Source organism: Xenopus laevis, chromosome 6S (assembly GCF_017654675.1).
Source record: "Xenopus laevis strain J_2021 chromosome 6S, Xenopus_laevis_v10.1, whole genome shotgun sequence".
In the NCBI taxonomy this organism is placed as follows: domain Eukaryota; kingdom Metazoa; phylum Chordata; class Amphibia; order Anura; family Pipidae; genus Xenopus; species Xenopus laevis.
In genome coordinates, this window is record NC_054382.1 from 87,842,297 (window position 1) to 87,867,486 (window position 25,190).

The 25,190-nt window shown below is 36.8% G+C and overlaps 1 protein-coding gene across 1 annotated transcript in view; it reads left to right on the forward strand.

Annotated features, from left to right (window-relative positions):
* Positions 1-25,190, forward strand: part of tmx3.S (thioredoxin-related transmembrane protein 3 S homeolog) — a 37,303-nt gene that overhangs the window by 902 nt on the left and 11,211 nt on the right. The window contains 7 exon segments of the mRNA NM_001092457.1: positions 6,786-6,825; positions 9,073-9,196; positions 10,935-10,980; positions 11,547-11,627; positions 13,981-14,080; positions 15,794-15,871; positions 18,764-18,830. Coding sequence (NP_001085926.1) covers positions 6,786-6,825; positions 9,073-9,196; positions 10,935-10,980; positions 11,547-11,627; positions 13,981-14,080; positions 15,794-15,871; positions 18,764-18,830 — 536 coding nt within the window.

The following is a 25,190-nucleotide window of genomic DNA, read 5'->3' on the forward strand; positions in this document are numbered from 1 at the left end:
CTAGACACTCAATACTGGCATGGCAGGGTTAAAACTTACAATACTTACAATACTCAATAAAATTAGTTTTTACAGTTTGGCAAGAAGTAATAATAATTTGATATAGAGTAGTCCAGGCTACCTTAAATTCCTTTACGTGTGTCCATGGCAAATGGGCATTTTGTCAGCTTCTGCATATAGACAAAGAAGAGCAGCTGACAATATGCCCCTCTCCCCCTGTTACAGCTCCTAATACTACAGGACTGAAAGCACATGATACACTGATGGGTAGTGACAGGTTATAGTTATATAGTGCCAAGGTTTGTCTGTCATGACTATGAGCGTTCAGTAGAGCAGCACAAAAAATGTACCGAACATGCCAGAGGTTTTAGTGGGTGGTTAGGAGCTGCTTAAAGGAGAACTAAACCCTAAAAATGCCATATTTTATAAAATGACCTTTTTGCATGAGCCTAAAATTTCAGCTTCTCAATAGCAGCAATTTCAAACTGGTCACAGGGGTCACCATCTTGGAAAGTGTCTGTGACACTCAAATGCTCAGTGGGCTCTGAGCAACTGTTGAGAAGCTAAGTTTATCGGTTGTCACAAATTATCAAGCAGAAAAAGAGGTTGGCCTTTAATATAAGCTGGTGCTACAGGGCTGATTATTAAATTCTGATGCTAGTTACCTTTTTACTAGTTTCTGTGCTGTCATGTAGCACTTATCTGTATCAATTACTAATCAGACTTATATTATGACATTTTATATATATATATATATATATATATATATACTGCATATTGTGAGTTGTCCCTAAGCTCAGACAGCAGCACAGAGCATGTGCAGCAAATCAGCAGAAAAAAGATGAGGAACTACTGGGGTATCTTTAGAGATGCATCTTCCTGCAAAATGACTGTGGTTACCATGGGCTAGTACAGAAGTCCAAAACATAATGTACAACATTTCTGGCTACTTCTTTAGTTAAGCTTTAGTTCTCCTTTAACATCAGCATTTACCATTTTTTTCTAGATGTGCAGATTAAGGAAACCCAATAACATGATTCATGTGAAATGCACATAGCAACTGGTTGCACTGAACATCATTGTAGTGCTTTCAGCTCCTCTCTGTCTGTTGCCCTTGTCCAGCAGTGTACATTACAAACCAACTGACCAGTGTCATTGGAAAATGCTGTCTGTACATTGCAGAATACAGCAGATCACATCCTTTCACCACATACCACTTAACAATGGGCAAACTAGTATCTGATACTTGCATTTAGCTATAAATACACTTCTTCCTTTCCAATGTAGTAGTGAAACTTATGGCACATGAGTTTTGACCATTGCATTTCTCTATACAGAGAGATCCCCATTTGACAGTTCTGGCATTTACCATATGTGAAGTGGCTGCAGATAAGAAAGGCATTTCAAACCCACCCAAAATTCTGCTTGTGACATAAGCTCCAGGATTACTTATGGGTGTATAATAGGTTAACAATTAATGATGTTTATAGGCAGCTCGTAATCTTCCTCTAAGACATAAGCATTAAACTGAAATTACAGACTGATATTTGTTGCTGTCAGACTTGTCTCCCTAATTCATACATGATCGAGGTATGTCAGATAGTGAATGTGAAGCTTATGTAGTACATGTTAGCTCTAACTACAAATAGACAATGGCTCCATCTAAACACATTAGTAAGGTCTGGGCAGCTCAGACTGTTATTTTAGGGATGTTTTACTAGGGTAGTATAATCCTTACAGAATGAGAATGGGACAGGAAGTTTGCCACGCACGTACCTATGGGAAGGCAGTGTACTGAAAATGTAGACCGCTCAAATTTATAGTAAAGTGTAAAGGTTTCTCAAATGCCCTAGTGTTAAAATTATGTATTAAAAAAAAGTATTTTTGTTTGTGTTCAGATTGTGAATTCCTTCATATTGCTTCCTAAAGAGACTAATTGTTGTTTGTGTGCACTCACTGAGAAGATAGACTACACTGTGTTTGTGGTGACCAATGTAAATCATGAATCATCTTTGTAAAATTTTTGCCATCTCAGATCAGCAGAATTGATGAATGGATTGTAGAAACTGCTTCACAATGGTCTCTTACATGGAATCATGTTTGATCAGGAAGACAGCTGACCATATTGTTGAACATATGGCCTCCTTTAATTCTCCCGATTCTATCTGAGGCACAGCTAAGGGGAGGCAAACTGGCATTATGTGCCCTTGAGGTGTGATGTTAGTATGAACAGAGAATTTTATTTTTTTTTTGTAATTATTTATAAAACAGGTATGGGACCTGTTATCCAGAATGCTCTGGACTTGGAGTTTTCCGGTTAACATATCTCTCTGTAATTTGTACCTTAAATTTACTAGAAAATAATTTCTGGGTAATGTTAGCGATTTACTTTTGTTATAGGGAAATATACTGAGGCAAGAAGCATGTCCCATCAATTTGTTTAAACACAGACATCAATAGAATAATATGAAAACAAAATTAGACATACAAAAAAGGCTATTTTTATATATACAATTTTGTTCAGCTAAAAACATTACAGTTTTATCAGGGTGAAATAACTTAGTGTTTCTCTGTAGCTGCTTATTTAGGTTAAAATGTTGAGAAGCTGAGTAAGCTTATTACTGTCCATATCAAAGTAAGAGCATCTTTTCAGAGAGGGGATTTAGGGTTGTATGGTTCATTGTCTGCATAATTAGTGCAATGAAGCGTTATGTTGCTTTGTTTTGTCTGAAGGTTTTTTTTAGCCAAATCATTATGTAATATGCATTAAATAATATAATGACTATTGAAATTACTACTTTTTATGGTGAAATAAAACTGGCATTGCTTACTGATGAACTTTGAAGCTGCCCTCTGTTAATGAGAATCTTTCAGCTGGGCATATTCTTGGCCAAGCATATGCTTGTGCTACTTGGCATACTGCTTTTAATCAAGCAAAAAATGTTGTATAACTTTAGTATGAGCTGCAAAGTGTACTTTTCCCATAACCCAGGTGCCTTTCTTGTGAGAATATTCTCTATAATATTTAGAGGTCACTTCCAGGAATCACTGTTGAAGGAGAAGGAAAGCTACCAAGTAAGTTTACTGCCAATAGATTAGCCACAATAGTTCAATCTAAAAAATGCTTTACCATACCTGAGAAAACCACTTTAGAATCTCTCTCTGTTTAGGATAGCAGCTGCCACATTAGCTTGGTGTGACATTACTTCCTGGGCTCAGATCATAGCAGGGAGGGGGAGAGGAGCAAACTGAGCATGCTCAAGCCCAAGCCCTGGAGGTTTAGGCACTGATAGGTGTTGTGTTGACCTGTGTGCAGACACACGGAGCAAATTTCTGTGTGACTCTTGTTTCAATGCTGCTCTGTGTGTCTACGCACAGGTTGACACAGCTCCTGTCAGTGTAAAGGTGTGGGATCTCTTATCCAGAATTCTCAGGACCTGGGGTTTGGCAGATAAACAATCTTTTGGTAATTTGCATCTTCATACCCTAGTCTACTAGAAAATCATGTAAACCCAATAGGTTGTTTTTGTGTCCAATACAAATTAATTATATGTCAGTTTGGATAAAATACAAGGTACTGTTTTATTACTACAGAGAAAAAGGAAATCACTTTTAAAAATTTGGATTATTTTGATAAAATAAAGTCTATGGAAGATGGCCTTTCTGTAATTTAGAGCTTTCTGGATAACAGGTTTCCAGATGAAGGATCCCATATCTGTAGTTACAGGAGGGAGTCTATGGGAGCACATTGATGGAGAAAAACTGATTTATAGCCCTTGTAGTCTAAAATGTAAGGCGGTGAATCTGGTAAATGAAACTTCAGTTGCCAGTGTTCTTTACCCCCCTCATATAGAGCATCAGTTGGAAGCAGTGGGCAGCGGGAGCCTAAGCATGTTTCTGCAGATACTGAGCTTGCCTCTGCAAAATGCTACAGTATATGTTTTTTTTTTTTGTGCATGTTTACACCTGAGTAAAATATCCAAGCAACTCTATACTAACAGTTCCACTGCCATCACACAGATTGTTTTCCCTGTGGTTTATAATAGAAAAAAAGAATTCACACTCAAAGACTGTGCGTAATATTTATTTAACAATATATGTATAAAATACAACATTGTAATCATAGAGGGGCCCTTGTGTGCCAGAAACTATTTTACTCTTTTTGCTATTCTCATTCACTAACCATGCACGTTTTTCAGGGTAAAACAGGTGTTTGGCTATTGCTCCCCTGTTTACCTATTTGCTGTCTAATGACTGAATATATTGTAAATTGCTGTGTTCTTACATCAGCATTTGGCTCAGGTGGTAGAGTCTTGCAAGTGTTGCAATGTTGTGGGGAAAAAGCTAGGCTGTATGTAGCCCCAGGGATACGTGACATGCTGTTAAGAGAAGAGGGTTTTAGATATTTTGGGTTCAATCTCCCTATAGATTTGGGAAGCTTGAGCCATTTATAGAAAGGTACTGATATACCAAAATGCTCTAAAAGTGCAAATAGTAAAGAAGTAGTTCATCACTAATGATTTTCTAATATGTTGTATAATGTCCTGTTTTTAGCATTGGGTGGTCTTCTTTTTTTTTTTTTTTTTTTTGTAATACTTTTTTTTTTTTTTAAACTTTATAACTATTGAATTGTGAGGCAACAATTTTATTGTCATCGTTACTTTTTACTCATTTAGGCCTAGGGAATATTGGCTGATAGGGTAATTTTTTATTTTTTTTTAGCAAGTTACTTCAGAGTCTTGCTGCTTACATCCTACTAAAAGTTAAAAAAAAAAAAGTTGCCCCTTTAAGGAATAAAAATAAAGCAAAAATGGTATATTATGAATCTGTCTATGTCACAGGACAGAAAAGCCTATAGATGTTCTTCTGCTTCTGAAATGTATACTGTATTAAAGGAGAAGGAAAGGTTACAATAAAGTAAGCTTTAGCAGAAAGGTCTATATAAATACACCAGTAAAAATCCCTCAAAGTAATGCTGCTCTGAGTCCTCTGTCCAAAGAAACACCACATTTATTTCCTTCTATTGGGTACAAATGGACTTATGTATCAGACTTCCTTCTTTCAGCTTAAACCTACAGGGCACAGGCTTGAGCATGCTCAGTTGCTCCTCTTCCCCTCCCTCCTCCCCCATGCTGTAAACTGAGCCCAGAGCTATGAGTGAGCAAGGAGAGACTCAGACAGGAAGTGATGTCACACCAAGCTAATATGGCAGCTGCTATCCCAAACAAACAGAGAGTTTCTAGTGAGGTTTGTCGGATAGATGTATAATATATTCTTGTATATATTGTCGCTCGTCTATCGATATGATTCTCCACTAGGGATATATGATTCTCACCCACAATGAGTAAGTCTCTCTTGGATTAAAATAAATACTTACTCAAATCGAGCCTGGCCCCAAAGTTCCCCCTGTGCCTTGAACCATTCAGATTCACTCAGGATATTAACCAGACAGCTTTATTTGAGGTATACATTAATACAGAGTAATATAATACAGAGTATTAAATAATAGCTCATACGTCATGAAAGCTCGTGAGGACGTTGAGGGAACAATTAGCAATACAACAGATGACCATTTAACCATTTCTTCTTCCATGGGGCTGATCCAGTGGCATCCAATCATCATTCTGTGTCACTATTTCCATCTTAGGGACAGACTCACAGTCTCAGTACAAAAGCCAAATAAGGTGCAACTACTGTGTCAGCACAGTGTCCAAAATGGTATCTATGCTGTAGTTTCTGAAACTATGTGTCTTTCTTGGCCTTGCACTAGCAATACTTGTGACATGAGACAACATATGTATTCCTTGTTCTGTGCAAACATTCTAATAACAGAATGGCCTTTAACCTTGAGCTTCTTCTACAACACAGCAATTTTGTATTAGTGTCATGTTCTATAATCTTTGTTATTTGATAATAAACATTTATGGCTTAAATCTAAAACCCTGATATCTACGTTTACTTGGGTATGGTAAAGCATTGTAGCTTACATTATTGTGGCTAATCTGTTGGCCAAAAAACTGCCTCTGTAGCTTTCCTTCTCTTTTGATTATTTTGTAGGGCTTGTAAATAAAGTTTACTATATTCATTTCTTGCAAACTCCATCTAGAAACCATCATTTTCTAAAACACCTGCACATGGCCAGTTACTTTGTGTAGAAGCTCTTGGGGTTCAGCCATGTATGGTTTCATTGGTGGTGGAGAGGGTAATGATTGTGCATTGTGTTATATGAGCATCAGGTTACATGGAGAATAGTATAGTTTTAAACTATCCCTTCATGGCATTATAGTTGGATTGTATTGCAACCCATGCCATATGTATATATAACTAGCAATAGAGATTTCTTAACTTGTTAATGTACATGTGTGATCTCTAGCAACATAAAGATCACAATTGTAAGCCTTTTGCACATAACATATTCCATATTGGTAGCAATCCACAAAAGTGTTCTGCATTTTGCTTTCCAGAATTTTTTCCTGAGGACAGCCATGAGACATTCATATTTAAAGCCATATCATTCTTATGGTATCATAACCCAAGGTTCATGCTGTTATCACAGGCACTACTGGTCTAACAAATGTTACCCATGTTTAGGGAACGTATACAGTATTTTGGAGGTCTGTTTTTTATTTGTGAAAAACACACTGATGTTCTACTATTTATGGATTGTTTATGCATGTAATGAAAACATTTATTATTCTGTACAAACTAGTTTGAGTGTGTGTTTGTATCTCATTTCTATAAAAGTCTTATTCCAATGTTTTGTTTTTTTTTTTTATTTAAATTAGATTCAAAGAAAACAGAAAGGATGATATCTGGCTTGTTGATGTAAGTATCGATTTAATGTGCACTTATTATAATTTATTTTAGCCTTATACAATGTATAGAGTGGCGCTCCTCTCATTGTAGCATAAAACACTGTATAACTTAAAGGCCTACCTTTAAATGTGCCACCTTATTTCCATACATAGAACATATTAGAATTAACATAACTGTTCAGCCAGGGGCATAACTATAGAGGAAGCAAACCCTGTGGCTGCAGGGGGGGGGGGGGCAGGAAGTATAGGGGCCCCATGAGGCCCTAATTAATATACAATTTCAAGAAATATTGGTAGAAATAGGTCAACCTCTAGACATCTCTAGCTGCTAGTGGGAGGATCTAGCCCTCTGATTAAAACCAAACCCAAGGTCAGGAGACACTGATCCCAAGGACTACTGCTTTTATATTATTGAACTGAGGTAAACCGTTGGGGACCACCGTATGGGGTTTACATTGACGTGGTATGGTGGCTTACCAATTTTATGATCATAACTTTGTAACTAAAAACCCTTGTCTTTATACACACACGTGTACTAGCATATATATATTGAATTATTTGTGGGACAGTGTACCAGGGAATGTGCATTGATAATAGGATAAATCATTTGCACTTCCATTGTATTTAAACATATTTTTTTAGCCTGGAGTGCTTCCACTTTCTCCCCCCATGTAGACATTTTGGGGGCCTGGAAAATAATTTGCTGTAGGGCCCCGTAATATCTAGTTATGCCACTGTGTTCAGCAATGTTAAAATTAAACTTATCTGGCAATCCAAAGTCCATACAAAAAAAGTACGGTAAAATTGAAAACTTTGAAACCTCAATTTTCTAAATGAATAAAACTGTTTCCGATCATACTCTTTATCGCGACCATGGTCGGATAAGGTTCCTTCTCTGCATATAAATGATTCCTCCTTCCGAATCAACTTCCCCCATGTCTCAATTTAGGTACGAGTAAAGGATCAGGATCTGAAATCACAATCGACTTACAATGCAGTCAGACTCATTAAAATTTAGTTGGTTCAATTTGTTCCAAAAAGCTTGTTTATGTTTAGAAACATCTCGCTCTCCCTCCTCGCTCTCTCATAACGTATATCATTTTTCTTCATATATGGAATTACCTAATTCCATGTATCACATATGTGGATGCACAGATGCAGAACCTGCTACTTAGAATATGGTGCTCCTTTAAGCTAAAAAAATATATATACCCTCTCAGATTTACTGTATTTTAATGCTCATTATCACACTTCAGATGTATTGCCTCTGAGATTGCCAATGGGAAATCAAGAGTGACATATGCAGAAAAAAACTTTAAACATTAAAATAAATTGTGCTTAAACTTGTAGGATTGAGGTCATATACCAGAAACAATATAATTGGCAGTTTGCTCAATTGCTGGCACATCTTTAACTTGCTTGTTAACGTTTAAATTATTGCATGGAACTACCATGAAATGAAAGTTAGCAAATATTTAGCAAACCTGGACATGGGTATCTTCAGTGACCAAGCAACACTTTATGGATATGTTTCACCCATATCCAGTAGATCAGTTTGACTGAATTTAGTTTAGAAGTACGGGTTAAGTAAGCAAGCTGTGGAACTGTCCATATGGCTGTTACAGGATCATAGCCCCAACAAACAGGGTTCCCAGTTCTTGGCTTTCAGAATTGCTACCAGGAAAAATGTCAAGTGGGAAAACAAATAAAATGTATTAATGCTTTTCTTAAATGTTTTTAGATGACCATATTTTTCTTTACAAGCACTACAATTTGCTCACAATTAATTACTGTGCATTTTTCTTGCATTTTAATCTTCTTACTTCAAACAAAATGGATGACCTGCAATGAATACAGTAATGATTAAATCTCCAAGACCTGTATCCAATTTCTGTTGATTCTTAAATATATAAAAAAAATAATATAAAATAATGCAACCCCATATTAAATAAGCCTAAGGGGCTTCATGCACCCACTCGGTAAAATACTGTAATAACGTACATGTATGGGAAACTTCATATTTTCTAAAGTTTGATTTTATTGTATAGTCTCCTTGGATGCAGAAATAAGAATGTTCCACTGTAATAAAGAGCTTGTATCTATTTTATAGATGTTGAGCTTAGGTTTGTATTGCTTCATCATGTTGAGGTTTTTAATAATGTGTGTTTTATCATAGTGGGGTACTGTTAAAATATGTTCTGCTGTACACTGGATTTATGTGCTTCTTTAATAAACAATATGTTTCATTTGCTTTCAGTTTTATGCACCTTGGTGTGGTCATTGTAAGAAGCTAGAACCCGTCTGGAATGAAGTTGGTATTGAGATAAGGACTAGCGGCTCGCCCATTAGAGTTGGGAAAATTGATGCTACAGTTTACTCAAGTTAGTGCCTGACATCTATACAATTATACAACATTGAAACTGCTGAAACTATGAAGAAGCTCTATTTTATATTTTATCTGTTTCAAAGACACAACTTAGTTTATTTTACCAGTTGCTCCCAAATTCTTATTTTAAAGATAGCTAATAGATACAGATGCTAGGTCTTTTTCTAGATCTTAAATCCCCATTTGCAATTTGGATTACCATTAATGTTTCTGAGTGGTTTTAAGAGCTCAATTCTGACAAAATATTTGGACACATGCATTGTTATTTGTGTCCATAAGATGAAAACTATCCAGACTGTTATGACAATTTTACTGACTGTGACAAAAGTGTTAATAAATGAGGTAAAATTTGAATTGCTGAGAGTATTTTAGTATTCTGCTGTCTGGCTTTTCAGCCACCTAGTTTATCTGGCTACTTACTTTATTTAAAGGAGAAGAAATGGCTGTATTTACTTGGGGGCACTTACCCGGGCTGGTGGTTTCCTATCGGCAGAAAACTGCACCGGTTAGGGGGTTCTTCCAGCGAGCACCACGGAGCGTTCATCTTCTTTCTTTGCGCGGATGCCTAACTTTAGGCACCCCCAAGTAAATAGGCCTTTCCTTTTCCTTTAACAGATCTAAAATGAACACATTTTCTGTAGTAAAGGGAGTATGGTCTTGATCTAAATGTATGCTCAGAAAAAGGATATGTACTATGTTATTCCAAACAGTCGCTTCATCAATATTGGTAGAGCTGGTTTATGTCATAATTGATGTATATCTTTAGTTTCCTGTACTTTTTTTTTAACATTTTTCTATGTCTGAGATGAGTCAACCTTTCCCTACCCAGATAATTATTCATGTGCGTTGAGAATGTTCTTGCTTTCTTTGCTCTTCTTTATGCTGTGGTCCTTTTGACTGTCATATAAAGAGCATGTCACATAAAATGTGTGGTAGGTTTTCCCCTCTTACCCAAATAAACTCTCTGCTTCCTGCCAATAATCTGTTTCAGTTTATTATTTAACCACTTCCTCTGCAGGAAGCGAAGAGTTGGCATCTTATCTGAGTATTATTTTGCAAGGCCAACATGATTTTGTTTTCTAAATATCACAAGTTAGAAGTTTGGGGATTCATGTTTTCGTCATTATTCTTTTCATGTTCATTATGCCTAACCTTTTGGCACCCCCAGTGAATAGACCTTTCCTTCTTTCTCCTTTAAGGGTAACAAAATAATTGCAAATACAAAACGAATATGAATGTGCTCAAGCCCAAATGCTAATTACTAAACGGTTACTCTATCATTCAAGTTAATGATGACACAAATTTAAACTACACCACCTTTGTTACTGTAAAGCACTTATTCAAATAATAGGCAGGTTCGGGTACCCACGCCCCGAACCCTTTGCTTGAGACAATCAATCAATGTGCACTCCACGGACTTCCAAGCTGAGCTAAAATTGAAGCAGCTTTATTTCACAAACCTATATTTCCTTAGGAAATATATTTGTGAAATAAAGCTACTTAAATATTACCACTGCTTGGAAGTCCTTTGAGTGTGTGTCATATTGGTGCTGATTTAAATAATTATCCATTTTTAGGTACATAATATAACTATTATGTGCAGGATGTCATTAGAAGAATAAAATGTAGTTATGTCATCACTGTATCATTTTAATAAATGGCTTTCCCACCATAGGACAAATCATGAAACAATTAAAGAGCTATTATTATATTTTACCTGCTCTGTTTTACAGGTATTGCTTCAGAATTTGGGGTGAGAGGATTTCCAACCATAAAGGCGTAAGTGGCACATATTTTATGCATGAAATGCAATTCAGCACAACATCCCCTGTTCTTCTAAAAGCATAGTTCCTCTTTGACATCGATAAATACATGTTTTTGACACCATAAATTCTGGGGAAAGCTCCTTGCATTTAATTGCTTCTTTGTGTCATATTTTTAACACCACAAATTGTATACACACATTTCTAAACTTCTGTTTTGGTGCAATATTTTTGATGAAGATTTCTGTATAAGTTTTTTTTCTGGAGATCTTAAAGAATTGGTAAAGCCCATTCACAACTGTTGTGTATTTTTAAAGTGCTGTTATGTGTGAACTTAAATCAGTAAAGAATAAGCAGCTATAAACATTCTGATGAATGTTTAATGAATGGAAAATTAGGAAAACAAAAATAGGTCAGCGTTAACATCACCACTTTCCTGATGGTAAATAAACTGCTAAATTCGAAAAGATCTGCAACTTTTTTACTGAGGGGTAATTTACTCCTTGGTAAAATGTATCTGTTATTAATAACTTGAGCATTAAGCCTTTTTTTTTCTTAAAAAACATTATCTTGGTCTTACAGGTTGAAAGGGGATATGGCTTATAACTACAGAGGTCCAAGAACAAAGGAGGATATAGTTGAGTTTGCAAACAGAGTTGCAGGGTAAGTACTTGCACAGTTGCATTGATAGTTATATCAGTATTAGTTGTAAAATAATTCTTGTCATTTTACTTGAATTATAATTTCTGAACCAATAAATAGATAATTACTTCACACTGTTCTGTCAAAGTGATTGGCACAGACAATCACCTATGTGTATTCATAGTTTTTAGGGTATTTACCTGTGGAGACTAATGGGCAGGAACCATTTGTTCCTGCAGGAACTATCAATAGTGTTTATATACAGGTCACAACCCTGTTCTCTGATTTTAGCACTGCAGGGCTCTGGGATATGATAAGGGGAGGTGGTGGCAGCAGAGGCAATAAACTAGAAGCTTACACAAGACTACAACTATAAACACGTTCAACAACACCCTTCTAGAAGCTGTTGGAAATACCACCACAATCTACTAAAGTTAGTGAGAAGCATGTAGTTATACATAGTGTTTAAACACTAGCTTCACATTCAGTCCTTCTGATGGTTCTGCAAAACCATAGTTCACATACACCCATTGTAAATAGTGCCCCCTGCAATTTGTACCATAGTTCTTATTCACTTGTCTTTCACTTTCTTATTTAATATTCCTGTTATCTTTTCCACTGATTTTCAATGATAGATGACCATGTCAAAAGCTAGTGTCCGCTTTCTTTGCAAAAATAACCTCTGCCTTTGATATGTTTATCAGTAAAACAAAAATTGAAGGGGCAAAAAGGCCAATGCACCAGACCTAGCTGTTTAAAGACTGCAGTGGCAAAACAAATACGCAATTAGAAGCTACTGTAGTGTAGGCCTGCTGCCTCAGCATTTTTGCTTCTTCAGTTTTCTCAAAGTTTTTATCCCTCTTCGTCCCATACTTTTTTTTTCGGTGGTATGCTAAGTGATGCCTGCAAGGTAGCCTTAGAGCTTTTGGGCAAATTTGGTAATGATGGTAAAACATTTTTTTAAAATGTTTTTTAACATATTCTATATTTTTATATGAATGTGACCTAAAACATCATCGGATTGGATCCTAAAAGTAGATTAATAAAACCTAGTTAAACAAATGAAACAACAATTATTATACTATGTCATGTATTTATTGAAAAAAAAGATCCAATAACATATCTGCATATGGCAAATGTAAGTGAATCGGTATTTACTTACTTTTGTTCATTATTTGGTGTGACCCCCTTGTGCAGCAATAACTGCAACTATATGTTGCAGTAACTGTTGATCAGTCCTGCACGTCGACTCTGAAAAATCTTAGCCCGTTCCTCCGTACAGGACAGCTGGGATTTTTGTGGGTTTCCTCACATGAACCATTCGCTTTAGGCCTTTGACTTGGCCATTCCAGAAAATTCACTTTATTCTTTAACAATTCTTTAGTAGAATGACTTGTCTTTATGATCATTGTCTAGCTGCATGACCCACTGTCTCTTGAGATGCAGTTCATGGACAGATGTCTTGACATTTTTCTTTAGAATTCTCTGGTATAGTTCAGAATTCATTGTTCCACCAATGATGGCAAGCTGTCCAGGCCCATATGCAACAAACACTCCCACCACCACAGATGAGATAAGGTTCTTATGCTCGAATGTTGTTTTTCTTTCTCCAAATGTAACACTCCTCATTTAAGCCAAAAAGTTCTATTTTGGCTTCATCTGACATGTATCCTTCTGGTTTGTCCACATGATCTTTAGTAAACTGTAGATGATCAGCAGTATTTTTGGGGAAGACCAGTGGCTTTCTTTTTGCAATCCTGTCATAGATACCATTGCTGTTCAGTGTTCTCCTGAAGATGGACTGATGAACGTGAACATTCACCAATGTGAGACAGGACTTAGAAATTACCCTGGGTTCCTTTGTAACCTCTTGGCTATTAGACACCTTGCAATTGAAGTTGGAATACATGACCAAATATTGTAATTTTTGTTTAATTTGTTTAACTAGGTTTTTTTCATCTACTCATTAGGACTTGTTTGAAAATGAGATGAGGTTTTTTAAAATGTCCTTTTAAAGGGTTCATAAACATTCAAGCATCTCTGTAAATAAAATCGTCAACATCGACTTTAAGAAAATATGAAAACTCTTACTCCAGCAGAGACCTGATGCATTTCTGTTTTTTTATGGGAAGGTGATTCATTTCTTTTCGGGTGGTAATCCTGCCATCAAAACAACAGCTACTTTTCTTTCTCTGTCTTCTCAATTTTACTATTTATCCATTATTTATATCGGCCCCCTTAATATGAGGCACCAAAGTTAGCTCTGATACCTAAAAAGATGATATTAAAGCTTTAATTTCTGGTATTCCTTGTTCCAAACATACATGTTGATAATAATATAACATATTGATATAATTAATCTTTGTAATTGTAGGCCATTAATCCGTCCACTTCCCAGTCAACAGATGTTTGATCATGTTAAAAAACGTCATCCAGTGCTTTTTGTGTATGTTGGTGTAGAATCAACGCTAAAGGTATGAAATTCATTTTAAGTTGCATGCATAATTGGTCAAACCTTGTAACACTGGTTTTTTTTTTAACCCCTGCTAGTGTATAATTGGGGATTTGAAATGGGCAATAATTATTTATTAATTATATTAATTTTAGATCAAGTACAAGGTACTATCACATTGTTTCATTTTTATCTTTATAATTTTAAAAATGTTGGATTATTTAGATAAAATGGAACTATAGTAGAAGGCCTTTCCATAACTCGGATGTGAACATAGCAAGTCCAGGAGTTGGCTGACGTCACCAAAATAGCTTTCTGTTTCCTCCCTGCTGCCCTGGGCAGTCTTGAGTTGCATTAGATTGTCGATGGGGCATGCTTGTAAAGGAGGGTTTCCTTCCAGCAAAGATGACTTGCCCGTTGTTATACTTGCATGCACCTCATCATTAACATGCCTCTCTGGTGATTGTAGTTGGCAGTGCTTAAGATGACACATGCTCAGGTTAAGGGGAAGGAATTTTTTGCACATTCGCCTTACTGATTTTGTAGGCAAAGGAAGCAGCACTTATGTTAGAAAGTTGGCGGCAGCGTTACTGCAGACGGGATGCAAATTAGGAATAGGTAAAACAAAAAAATACTTGGTGTTTATGAGCAAAAAACATAATCTGTTAATGCTACAGGAAACCTACTATAGGAGTAACCATTTTAGTAGTACTTTGCCTTTTTTGTTTGAGCCACACCAGTGTTAACTTGGCAGTATCTTTGCCTGAGTTTTGCACCATCCATATTTTTTTATTTTTAAGAAGATGCTCAAGCATTTTTTTTGATTTCTAACTATTTTGTAGTTGCACCTGAAAAAAGACAACATAGTCTATTGCATGGTATTTGACATCTCAGACCCCCTCATTGTTTTGGGGGTCTGATGTTTGCATTCCTGATGATAATCTACAGGGGACATGAACAGAAAATTCCAACAAACAAGTCTACTGTGTAAAGCGATTAAAGGAGAAGGAAAGGTTAAAACTAAGTAAGCCTTATCAGAAAGGTCCATCTAAATATACCAGTAAACCCCCAAAGTAATGTTGATCTGAGTCCCCTGTCAAAAGAAACACAGCATTTCTTTCCTTCTATTGTGTACACATGGGCTTCTGTATCAGACTTCCTGCCTTCAGCTTAAACCTCATTGCCCTGGGCAAGAGCATGCTCAGTTTGCTCCTCTCCCCCCACCCCTCCCTTCTCTTCTGTAATCTGAGCCCAGAGCAGGGAGAGACTCAGGCAGGAAGTGATGTCACACCACATTAATACTGCAGCTCCTATACTAAACAAACAGAGAGTTTTTAGAGCCGTTTACTCAGGTATGGTAAAATATTCTACAGAAAAAATATAGCATTCTAGCTTGCACTATTGCAGCTAATCTATTGGCAATAAAATGCCTCCGTAGCTTTCCTTCTCCTTTAAAGCAAATCTCTTGTTAGTTATGGATTGCTGCCAGCAATTCCACCAGTTTTAAGAAAGTAGACCGCAATGTATTTCATGTTTGATCCTGCTCTATAGCTTTTTGGATCTGTTAAGATGTGGAAATTTAATAAACTGAAGATGAGAATTCATTGTTGGCCTGAGGGTGGCAGAACAACAGTGCTGTTTTATAAAATTTAGTTTTACTTTGCAGAAGAACAGAAGTAAAACCTATTTTGCATTAAAAATGTTTTTCTTGATGTGCGTAATTTTATTTCAACAGGAAAAATTCATTGAGGTTGCTTCAGAACTCATTGTGTACACGTACTTCTTCTCAGCATCAGAGGATGTTTTGCCTAAGGTAATTCATTGTTGCAGATTAATGCCTGTGATTGCTTATTTTTTTCTGCACGATTTATCGATCCTTTTGAAAGGGCAACTATAAATGATGCACTTAAGATTGCTGCCTGACAAATTTGTTTAATCCTAAAGTCATTAATGAGGAAGAAAGCTTAAAAAACAGTAGCAAGCAGAATATTTTTTCCAGAAAACATGACCACTATAAATACAGTGGAAAGCCAATCTGTGTTTTATATACAGCAGGAAAATGGTGACTATGCTTAAAGGGGCCCTTTAGTCATGAACTGTTTTTTGATGATCAGATGAAACAGGAGGCTCAGGTTGGTAACAAAACTACAAAACTTAGCAGGCTCCTGCCCGTGGTTTATTTTCACCTTAGACAAAACTAAACAAGGTTCTGTGCTGAAGCAGTAAACAATAAATGAAAGTCTCACCAGATTGTAGTTTTCAAAGAACACAAAGCAAAAGTTCACTCTGCCTTCACAAGGCAATCTTTATACGGAATCCCAGTGTCAGAGGTAGGTTCTTACTAGGGATGCACCGAATCCAGGATTCTGCCTTTTTCAGCGGGATTTGGCCGAATCCTTACCTGGGGTAAGCAAAAAAATGTGATACTTCGTTAACCTTCCAGAAGTCTTTGCAAAACTACAAAGACCCATCTGGTTTGGAAACAAGCACAATAGGACTATTCCATTCATAGATTTTCCAATTACCCCCACATCCAGCATCCCTTGCACTTCCACTGCCTGTCTATGGGCTTCTGGTATCTGATGGGGCTTAAATAGGACCCAAACCCGAGTATCAGTAATGACATCTCATCAGTATAACCTGGTACCTCAGAAATCACCTCATTGTTTCTTTGCAGAAACTCCCTGATTTCCTGCTTTTGAGGATCTGACAAGGTTTCTGCTATTTTAACCTTTTGAATACTCTCCTGGATATGCCACAGGTGTTGAACTATAGCTGAAATATAGCAGTGATGACTTCTCTGTCCTTCCAGTGCTTTATTAGATTTACGTGGTAGATTTGTTTGTTTTTTTTAACTTTTATCTGGTTGATAAACTTTACAGTTAACCTATTTTTTTCGACTATTTCATACTGGCCCTGTCACTTAGCTTGGAAATTAATACTGTGAACTTGTCCATGTGTTCCTTAACTATGGGCATGATTGTAGCAATCCTGTCCTGCATAAGCATAATATGCTCCACTACACTTGTGGGGGGTTAGCTCTTGCTCCCAGGTCTCCTTTGCGACATCCAAGAGACCCCCTAATTGCAAACATAAAGTATGGTAAAAGACAGTCCCAATCCCTCCCATTCATATCTGTAACCTTCTTTAACTTGTTTTTCAAAGTTTTGTAAGGCATCGGTCTGGGGTGATGCACAGAAGTTCCTAACTGCTTACACAATTCCTTCAAACCCTAGACATAAAGGGTATACCCTCATCTGTGAGGATCTTCTTAGGAATTCGAGTACTGGTAAACATATAGAACATCTCCCAAGCGATATCTTTGGAGGCGGTATTAAAGGGACCACTTCAGGGTACTGGGTAGTATAATCTAGGACTAAAAGAATATGCTCTTCTCCTGGGCTGACATTACTGGAAGCCCTACTTGCTATTCTTTCAAAAGGGACCTCAATGATAGGCAGTATTGCTAGAGGGCTGCATAAGTGAGATGGATGTGGACCCCTCCCAAGAACTGCTCCTAAAATGCAGCAGCACAAAATGTTCTAAAATAGCCTGTCCGTACACAGAACAGAACCAAGTTCATTTGGTTAATTCTTTTTTGTTGATGTAGTTTCTTTCTGTTCCCTTTGCTTAATTCATACTTGATTTGCTTGTTGCTACACAGGGTGCCCAGCGGTGCCATTTTTTAAAATGCAGTCATATTGGTTTATACTGTAATCTCTTAACTATGGAAAGATTAGTGCTGAGAAAAATTGACCGCAGCAAACAGAGAAACATGTTAGTTAAAAAAAAGTTTTAGCATAAAACCTTTGATATAATTTAGTATATACGATTCACAACTTGAAAACCGCTCTAAATTTTGCTTAGTCGACTTGATACAAATTAGTTTGCGCCAAACCCCTCTCTTTTCTACAGAGTTTTTCTTCCCAGTTTATACATATGTATTTTCCTTTTTGTTTACCTGATCTGTATACAGAATTTGATATATTAATATTTATACATATCTGTGCCAACACAGATTCTTTGTAATTAGATTTGAGCAAGGAGTTGGATTTCTGAAGCTTTCAGAACGTGTATCACCTTTTGTTTTGTTTCATATCAAAATGTATGCAATTATATATTATTTTATATGGGCTATAATGCACAGTTCTCTTTTTGCCATGTCATTATATAACATTAATTTACAGTACCTGGGTGTGTGAATGTGTGCTATTTATTTTTCTGAACTGACCATACATCTATTTATATAGGGAATAAGATACCCCTGCTGCAAAATATAGGTATATTATAAGTTACAAATGGGTTCTAATATCCTTATATTTTATAACAGAGGGTACATTATTTTTTTTATAATACACAAGGTTCCTTGTGTCATTTTACATATTAACATCACTGGGCACCAGTTTTAACTGATGCCGTTGCTAAGCAAATAATCTGCAGGATATTTATTGCTCTTCTGTGGTATATAAACCGTGATTTTATGCTCCTTTTTTAACAAAAAGCTGAATGTGTGACTAGATGGAATGCAGAGTGAAGAATCAATTTTACATACTTTTCTTTATTAAGTTGTAATTTTAAGAAAGGGGAATTCAACTCCCTCTAATGCTGTGCTTGCAAAATATCATGTTCTATTCTGGAATATAAATGTCACCATAACTAAAATTATCAGTAACGAATGTCTAAATACTGTGTGTTTTGTTTTCAGTATGTTACACTAAATGAGGTCCCAGCAGTTCTTGTTTTTAAAGACTCCACATATTTTGTTTATGATGGTAAGTGTAAAATTGAATTTTTGTCTGTGTACGTATCCAACTTATTGTATAAAGTACCGTTTATACTCGAGTATAAGCCGACCCAAGTATAAGCCGAGGTACCTAATTTTACCTAATAAAACTGGGAAAACTTATTGACTCGAGTATAAACCTAGACACAACTACAGCCCTGTCTCCCAGCAGCGCACATTCCGCCAAAGCGACCCCCCCCAGCGATCAACCAGACTTCTTTGCAAAGTTGATGGTGACAGAGAATTGCCAAACGGATTACTGTGTGCATTGTCCCACTGTCCCACAACCATGTGCAGAGGGTGCTGTGTGATATTACCATCACTGTTAATCTTTTGTTTAACCAACAGAGGGCGCTGTATGATATTGCAGTCTCTCCCCAAGGGAACTGTTGGTATAGGAATGATTAAAAGTGACTGCAATCTCAGCTACTGCCCACTGACTCGAGTATAAGCCGAGGTAGACTTCTTCAGCACATTTTGGATGCTGGAAAACTCGGCTTATACTCAAGTATATACGGTACATGTTGATTATACTCTATTGTGGTATGGATAACATTATGAATTTCTATGTAGTTTTTCTAATCAATAAATTATGTTGTTATTGTAATGTTAAAGTACTTATGTAGGACTGTGTATCTTGTGGCAATTTTAGTTGTTTAAAGTGGGAAGTAGCTGGCGACAATTCTTACCATTCCATGACAGTATTCTGGAAAAGACTGCTTTTAAAAGCTGACAAATCTGAAAGCATAGAAAAATTTAATAGTTTATGAAATTCCAATTTAGGTAATACACGTATGGGATCTGTTATCCAGAATTCTCCGGACCTCGGGTCTTACGGACAAGGGATCGTTCCTAGTTTGGGTCTTCATACATTGTCTACTAGAAAGTCATGTAAACATTAAATAAACCCAATAGGCTGGTTTTGCTTCCAATAAGAATTAATGATATCTTCTTGGTTTGGATAAAGTACAGAGTACTGTTTTATTATTGCAGAGAAAAAGGAAATAACTTTTAAAAAATTTGGATCATTTGGATAAAATAGTCTATGTAATTCAGAACTTTCTGTATAACGAATCCCATACCGAGAAGTGTAATTTCCATATAATTCAATGAAATTCTACACACATCTAATTTAACAGGTTACTTTAACATGTCTAAGCAATGACTAGGGATGGGCAAATTTTTTTCGCCTTGTTTCACCGCAAAAATGATGCCCATTGACTTGTATGGCGTTGTGCGTCAAATAAAAAAGACGCGTGGCAAAAAAATTTCACTGTGCGTCAATTATTTTGATGCCCACAGACTTTAATGGGCGTCGGCGACATTTCGCCGGCGGCAAATTTTTGGCGAAACGAAAAAGGTCAAATTCGCCCATCCCTAGCAATGACCCATGTAATAAACATCAAATTCACATGCACAATCCAGCACAAGTTTTTGGAATAATATTCCATTATTTTAAGTGTCCAACCCTAGAGTGATAATTGGCTTGTGTATGGGGCCAAAATAATAGCTTCAAAAATTCAGAGGCTCAACCAGATATTAGCTGGGATGACTGGCAATCTTGTCTGATGAGGACCACTTGGGGTCATGATTGCAAGTCCTCTCTTAAAAGTTAACATCCCCCCCCACAGGGTTTTTAGGCATAACTTACCACCTGGGTTGCTAAAGCAATGTGATTTCAACTAAAAGATGAAGCCTTAGCATGTCAGACGAGCTTTAGCTTTTTGCCACCTTAGTCAAGTAATCAATGGTCATAGTTGCTAATGCAGCATAAATTAGACTATATAACTGTCTTCCTGTGTTTGAAAATGTCGATGTACAGCCTGTGAACAGCTCTACTTGCCATAAACATTTTGAAAAATAAATACGGTGAACCCTCAATTTTCCATCCATTGATTTTAAGTATACCCACATTTACACAGTTTTTTTATGGCCCCACTAGTATAGAACACATTTCTCTGATTTTACTTTTATCTGCATTTTACACCATTTTCTATTGGTTCCACAAAAAATGTAAAATGGGGGTTCTCCTGTACAAACTTTGAAAGGCCAAGGCAAGACACAATCTTCTAAATTCATGGAGTTTACTGTACCAGTCCAAGAGTGCAGCAGTTCTGTTGGAGTAAAAGTCTGTGCCTAAAAGATGACTCTGATTGTTCCATAACATTCCTGCGATGGGCAGCTATATTGGTGGTATTGGCAGCACTGAAGTCTCCTTTTGGTAACTGTACACTTTAGATCACTATTAAAGGAGAAGGAAATTCCCTGGGCGCAAAAACCCTTCCCCCTGGCCTACCTGCCCCTAACTTGTTACTCACCCCCTCTGCGCAGGTCCAGTCCACGGAGTTCACAGGCGCCATCTTCTCCCAAGCTGTCTTCTTCCTGCTTTGACCGGCGTTTTTGGCGCATCCACAGTAGGAGCATTTCACCGGTATGGATCTACTGCGCACGCACCAAAAGACACAAAGTGAAATTGGAAAACTTTGTGTCTTTTGGCGCATGCGCAGTAGATCCGTTAGGCCAGGACAGGTAGGCCAGGGGGGAGGGGGGGCAACACAGTGTAGGGGGGAGGGATTTTTGCACCCAGGGGGTTTCCTTCTCCTTTAATCATTATGATCACTTGTCAGATTCCTTCACCACTAGTAGTGTGATGAAGAATGCCCATCAGCAGGTAGATTTTACTAGTCAACTGTTTAGATGCAAGCTTCTTATTGATTGCCATGGGTTTTTGCTCCTGGGTAAACTTTGTGCCTTGTTTTACATATGTGAGTATGTTGTTTAAATCATTATTGTATGTTCAGTTGAAGATGAAGTTGCAATATGTTCCAGTACTTTTAAACATAAGTTTAAAATTGCAATTAATGTTCCCTTTACTGTGAGTATTGAATTCCATTTATTGTTGAATATAAACCAAAAGCCCCCTTAAACATAAACATTATATGTCGATCACATTTTGGTTATACATAAGAGGAAAGTTTTTGCCAGATGTTCTCTTGAGAGTTCTGGAAAATCACCAGATAAGCCAAGTTGTTTTTCCATTTGAGATTTCACCTGCTTAAGGGCTAATTCCATAATGTGTAAAGCGAACTCCTCCTGGATCAAGTTAGACCATATCTTAATGATAAACACTAGCTGACTTCTATTATATATGGTGGTTTCTTCTTGAGTGCAGTCTCTGGGAAGAGTAAATTGAAGGCTCTTTAAATGCTGAATTATCTCCGTTTGATTGCTGCTTAATTGAAGCTTTATCATTTTCTTAGAGGAGTTGTAGAAAGTACTTACTGACAGATTATATGTGCAGTCTGTATAATACCTGTACCTATAATAACAGATTTGGAGACCAAATTGGCCAAATTATTATGAAATACAGAGCTGTGCAAAGTCAGAAGCAAATGCAGAGTCAAAAGATTTTAGAGCTTCTATGAAGGAGGATCTGGCAGAAGCAATTCTTTTTCTAAGGCCAACACTTCGGTTAATTTTGGATTGCATTTAACAGCTATTCTACAGCTATATGCCAGGTTCAATTAATATTTAAGTTGTTTTAGGTTTTCCAATTGTTTTTGGTTTATCTAGTTTAACTTTGATGTTGGTTTAGAATTTGTACCGTATATACCCGCGTATAAGCCGAGTTTTTCAGCATCCAAAATGTGCTGAAAAAGTCTACCTCGGCTTATACGCGGGTCAGCGGTACCCGACCCGAGTAGCTGAGATTGCAGTCACTTTTAATCATTCCTATACCAACAGTTCACTTGGGGAGAGACTGCAATATCCCACAATGCCCTCTGTTGGTTATATGAAAGAATAACAGTGCGCCCTCTGTTGGTTATATGAAAGATTAACAGTGACTGCAATATCACACAGCGCCATCTGTTGGTTGTATGAAAGAATAACAGGGACTGCAATATCACACAGTGCCATCTGTTGGTTGTATGAAAGAATAACAGAGACTGCAATATCACACAGCGCCATCTGTTGGTTGTATGAAAGAATAACAGAGACTGCAATATCACACAGCGCCATCTGTTGGTTGTATGAAAGAATAACAGGGACTGCAATATCACACAGTGCCATCTGTTGGTTGTATAAAAGAATAACCGGGACTGCAATATCACACAGCGCCCTCTGTTGGTTATATGAAAGATTAACAGTGACTGCAATATCACACAGCGCCCTCTGTTGGTTGTATGAAAGAATAACAGTGACTGCAATATCACACAGCACCCTCTGTTGGTTGTATGAAAGAATAACAGTGACTGCAATATCACACAGCACCCTCTGTTGGTTATACAAAAGATTAACAGTGATGGCAATATCAAACAGCACCCTCTGCACATGGTAGTGGGACAGTGGGACAATGCACACAGTAATCCGTTTGGCAATTCTCTGTCACCATCAGCTTTGCAAAGAAGTCCAGTTGATCGCTGGGGGGGTCGCTTTGGCAGAATGTGCGCTGCTGGGAGACAGGGCTGTAGTTGTGTCTAGGCTTATACGCGAGTCAATAAGTTTTCCCAGTTTTTGTAGGTAAAATTAGGTACCTCGGCTTATACACGAGTATATACGGTACTTAACTTCTTTCAATCAACATGGAAAATATATTAGTATATTAAAGAATCAGTAACATACATACACTGGTAAAAGCTGTGTGTTTGCTTCAGAAAGACTACTATAGTTTATATAAATAAGCTGCTGTGTAGCCATGGGGGCAGCAATTAAAGCTGGGGAAAAAAACAGAAAAAGGCAAAAATTACATAGCATATAACAGATAAGCCCTGTCCAATACAATGGTGTTTTATCTGTTATCTGCTATGTAACCTGTGCCTTTTCTCCAGCTATATTAGTCTTTCTGAAGCAAACACACCAGTTTTACCACTGCAGAGCAACAGTACGTTATATTTTCATTACTTTGATACGCTTTCAGTTTTTGCTATTACTGTTCTTTTAAAATTAGAGGAGTCAGAGTTGGAGGTAGAATAAAATGAGGATTCGATAGATTTATGTACCAACCCCACAACCCTGATGAGATGTCAACAAGACCACTAGGATGGATTCAGTTAAAGGCATAAAAAAATGCTTCTATCTACAGAAAACCAATTATAGTGATTTTTGTTTTATCAGTAACACAATAAAAGTCTCCTTTAATACTTGTGGAGGAGTTTCTGCTAACAATCTGTATTGCACTTAAAGGAATTGTTCAGTGTAAAAATAAAAACTGGGTAAATAGATAGGCTGTGCAATATAAAAAATGTTTCTAATATAGTTAGTTAGCCAAAAATGTAATGTATAAAGGCTGGAGTGATTTGATGTATAACATGTCAGTCAGAACACTACTTCCTGCTTTTCAGCTCTCTTGGTTTACATTGACTGGTTGCCCTGGCTACCAGACAGTAACCAATCAGAGACTTGAGGGGGGGCCACATGGGTCATTTCTGTTGCTTTTGAATCTGAGCTGAATGCTGAGGATCAATTACAAAATCACTGAACAGAAATGTACCATGTGGCTCCCCTTCAAGTCGCTGACTAACTCAGAGTTATAGAGCTGAAAAGCAGGAAGTTGGATTCTGGCTGTTTTATTAGACATCTGTTCACTCCAGCCTTTATATATTACATTTTTGGCTAACTAACTATGTTAGAAACATTTTTTATTTTGCACAGCCTATCTATTTACCCAGTTTTTATTTTCACACTGAACTATTCCTTTAATCTGTATTGTAATTATATTTTATATTTATGTGAATTGTATTTCTAATAATGCACTTATTGATACTTATTATTGCAGTGACCCCTTGTTTGTTTTGCTGTACAGTGCTATACAAAGGAGGGTTATACAAATGAAAATATACATACATACATACATACATACATACATACATACATACATACATACATACATACATACATACATACATACATACAATGATATCATATACTAGTTTATACTTAAACACTCAAATTGTGGTGGAAGAAAACTCACCAGATCCACAGTGCAATGAGCAGCAGAACAGTGGCAACTAGTACAAGTCTCTGTGCCATCTCTGTAGTTAGACTTTCTCATTCAAGTTGTTTCATAAATGAAAACTGTGTGCGATATATACAGTACTGTATCTCATGACCTATTGAATTGACATGTAGGAGTGGCCAAAAATTCCAGGAAATTCCCTTTAGAAAACAATGCAATAATAATTGAAACTGAAACTATAGCTCTCTTACAAGAAACTGATACATTGTGCACCTGTTTATGCTGTTTGATGTTTTACAATACAAAATGTTAATAAACTGTCATTTTGCAGCCTAAACGGTGATATTTATATGATTGCTCCTAAATACCTTTAGTATCAAGTAAATATGTTGT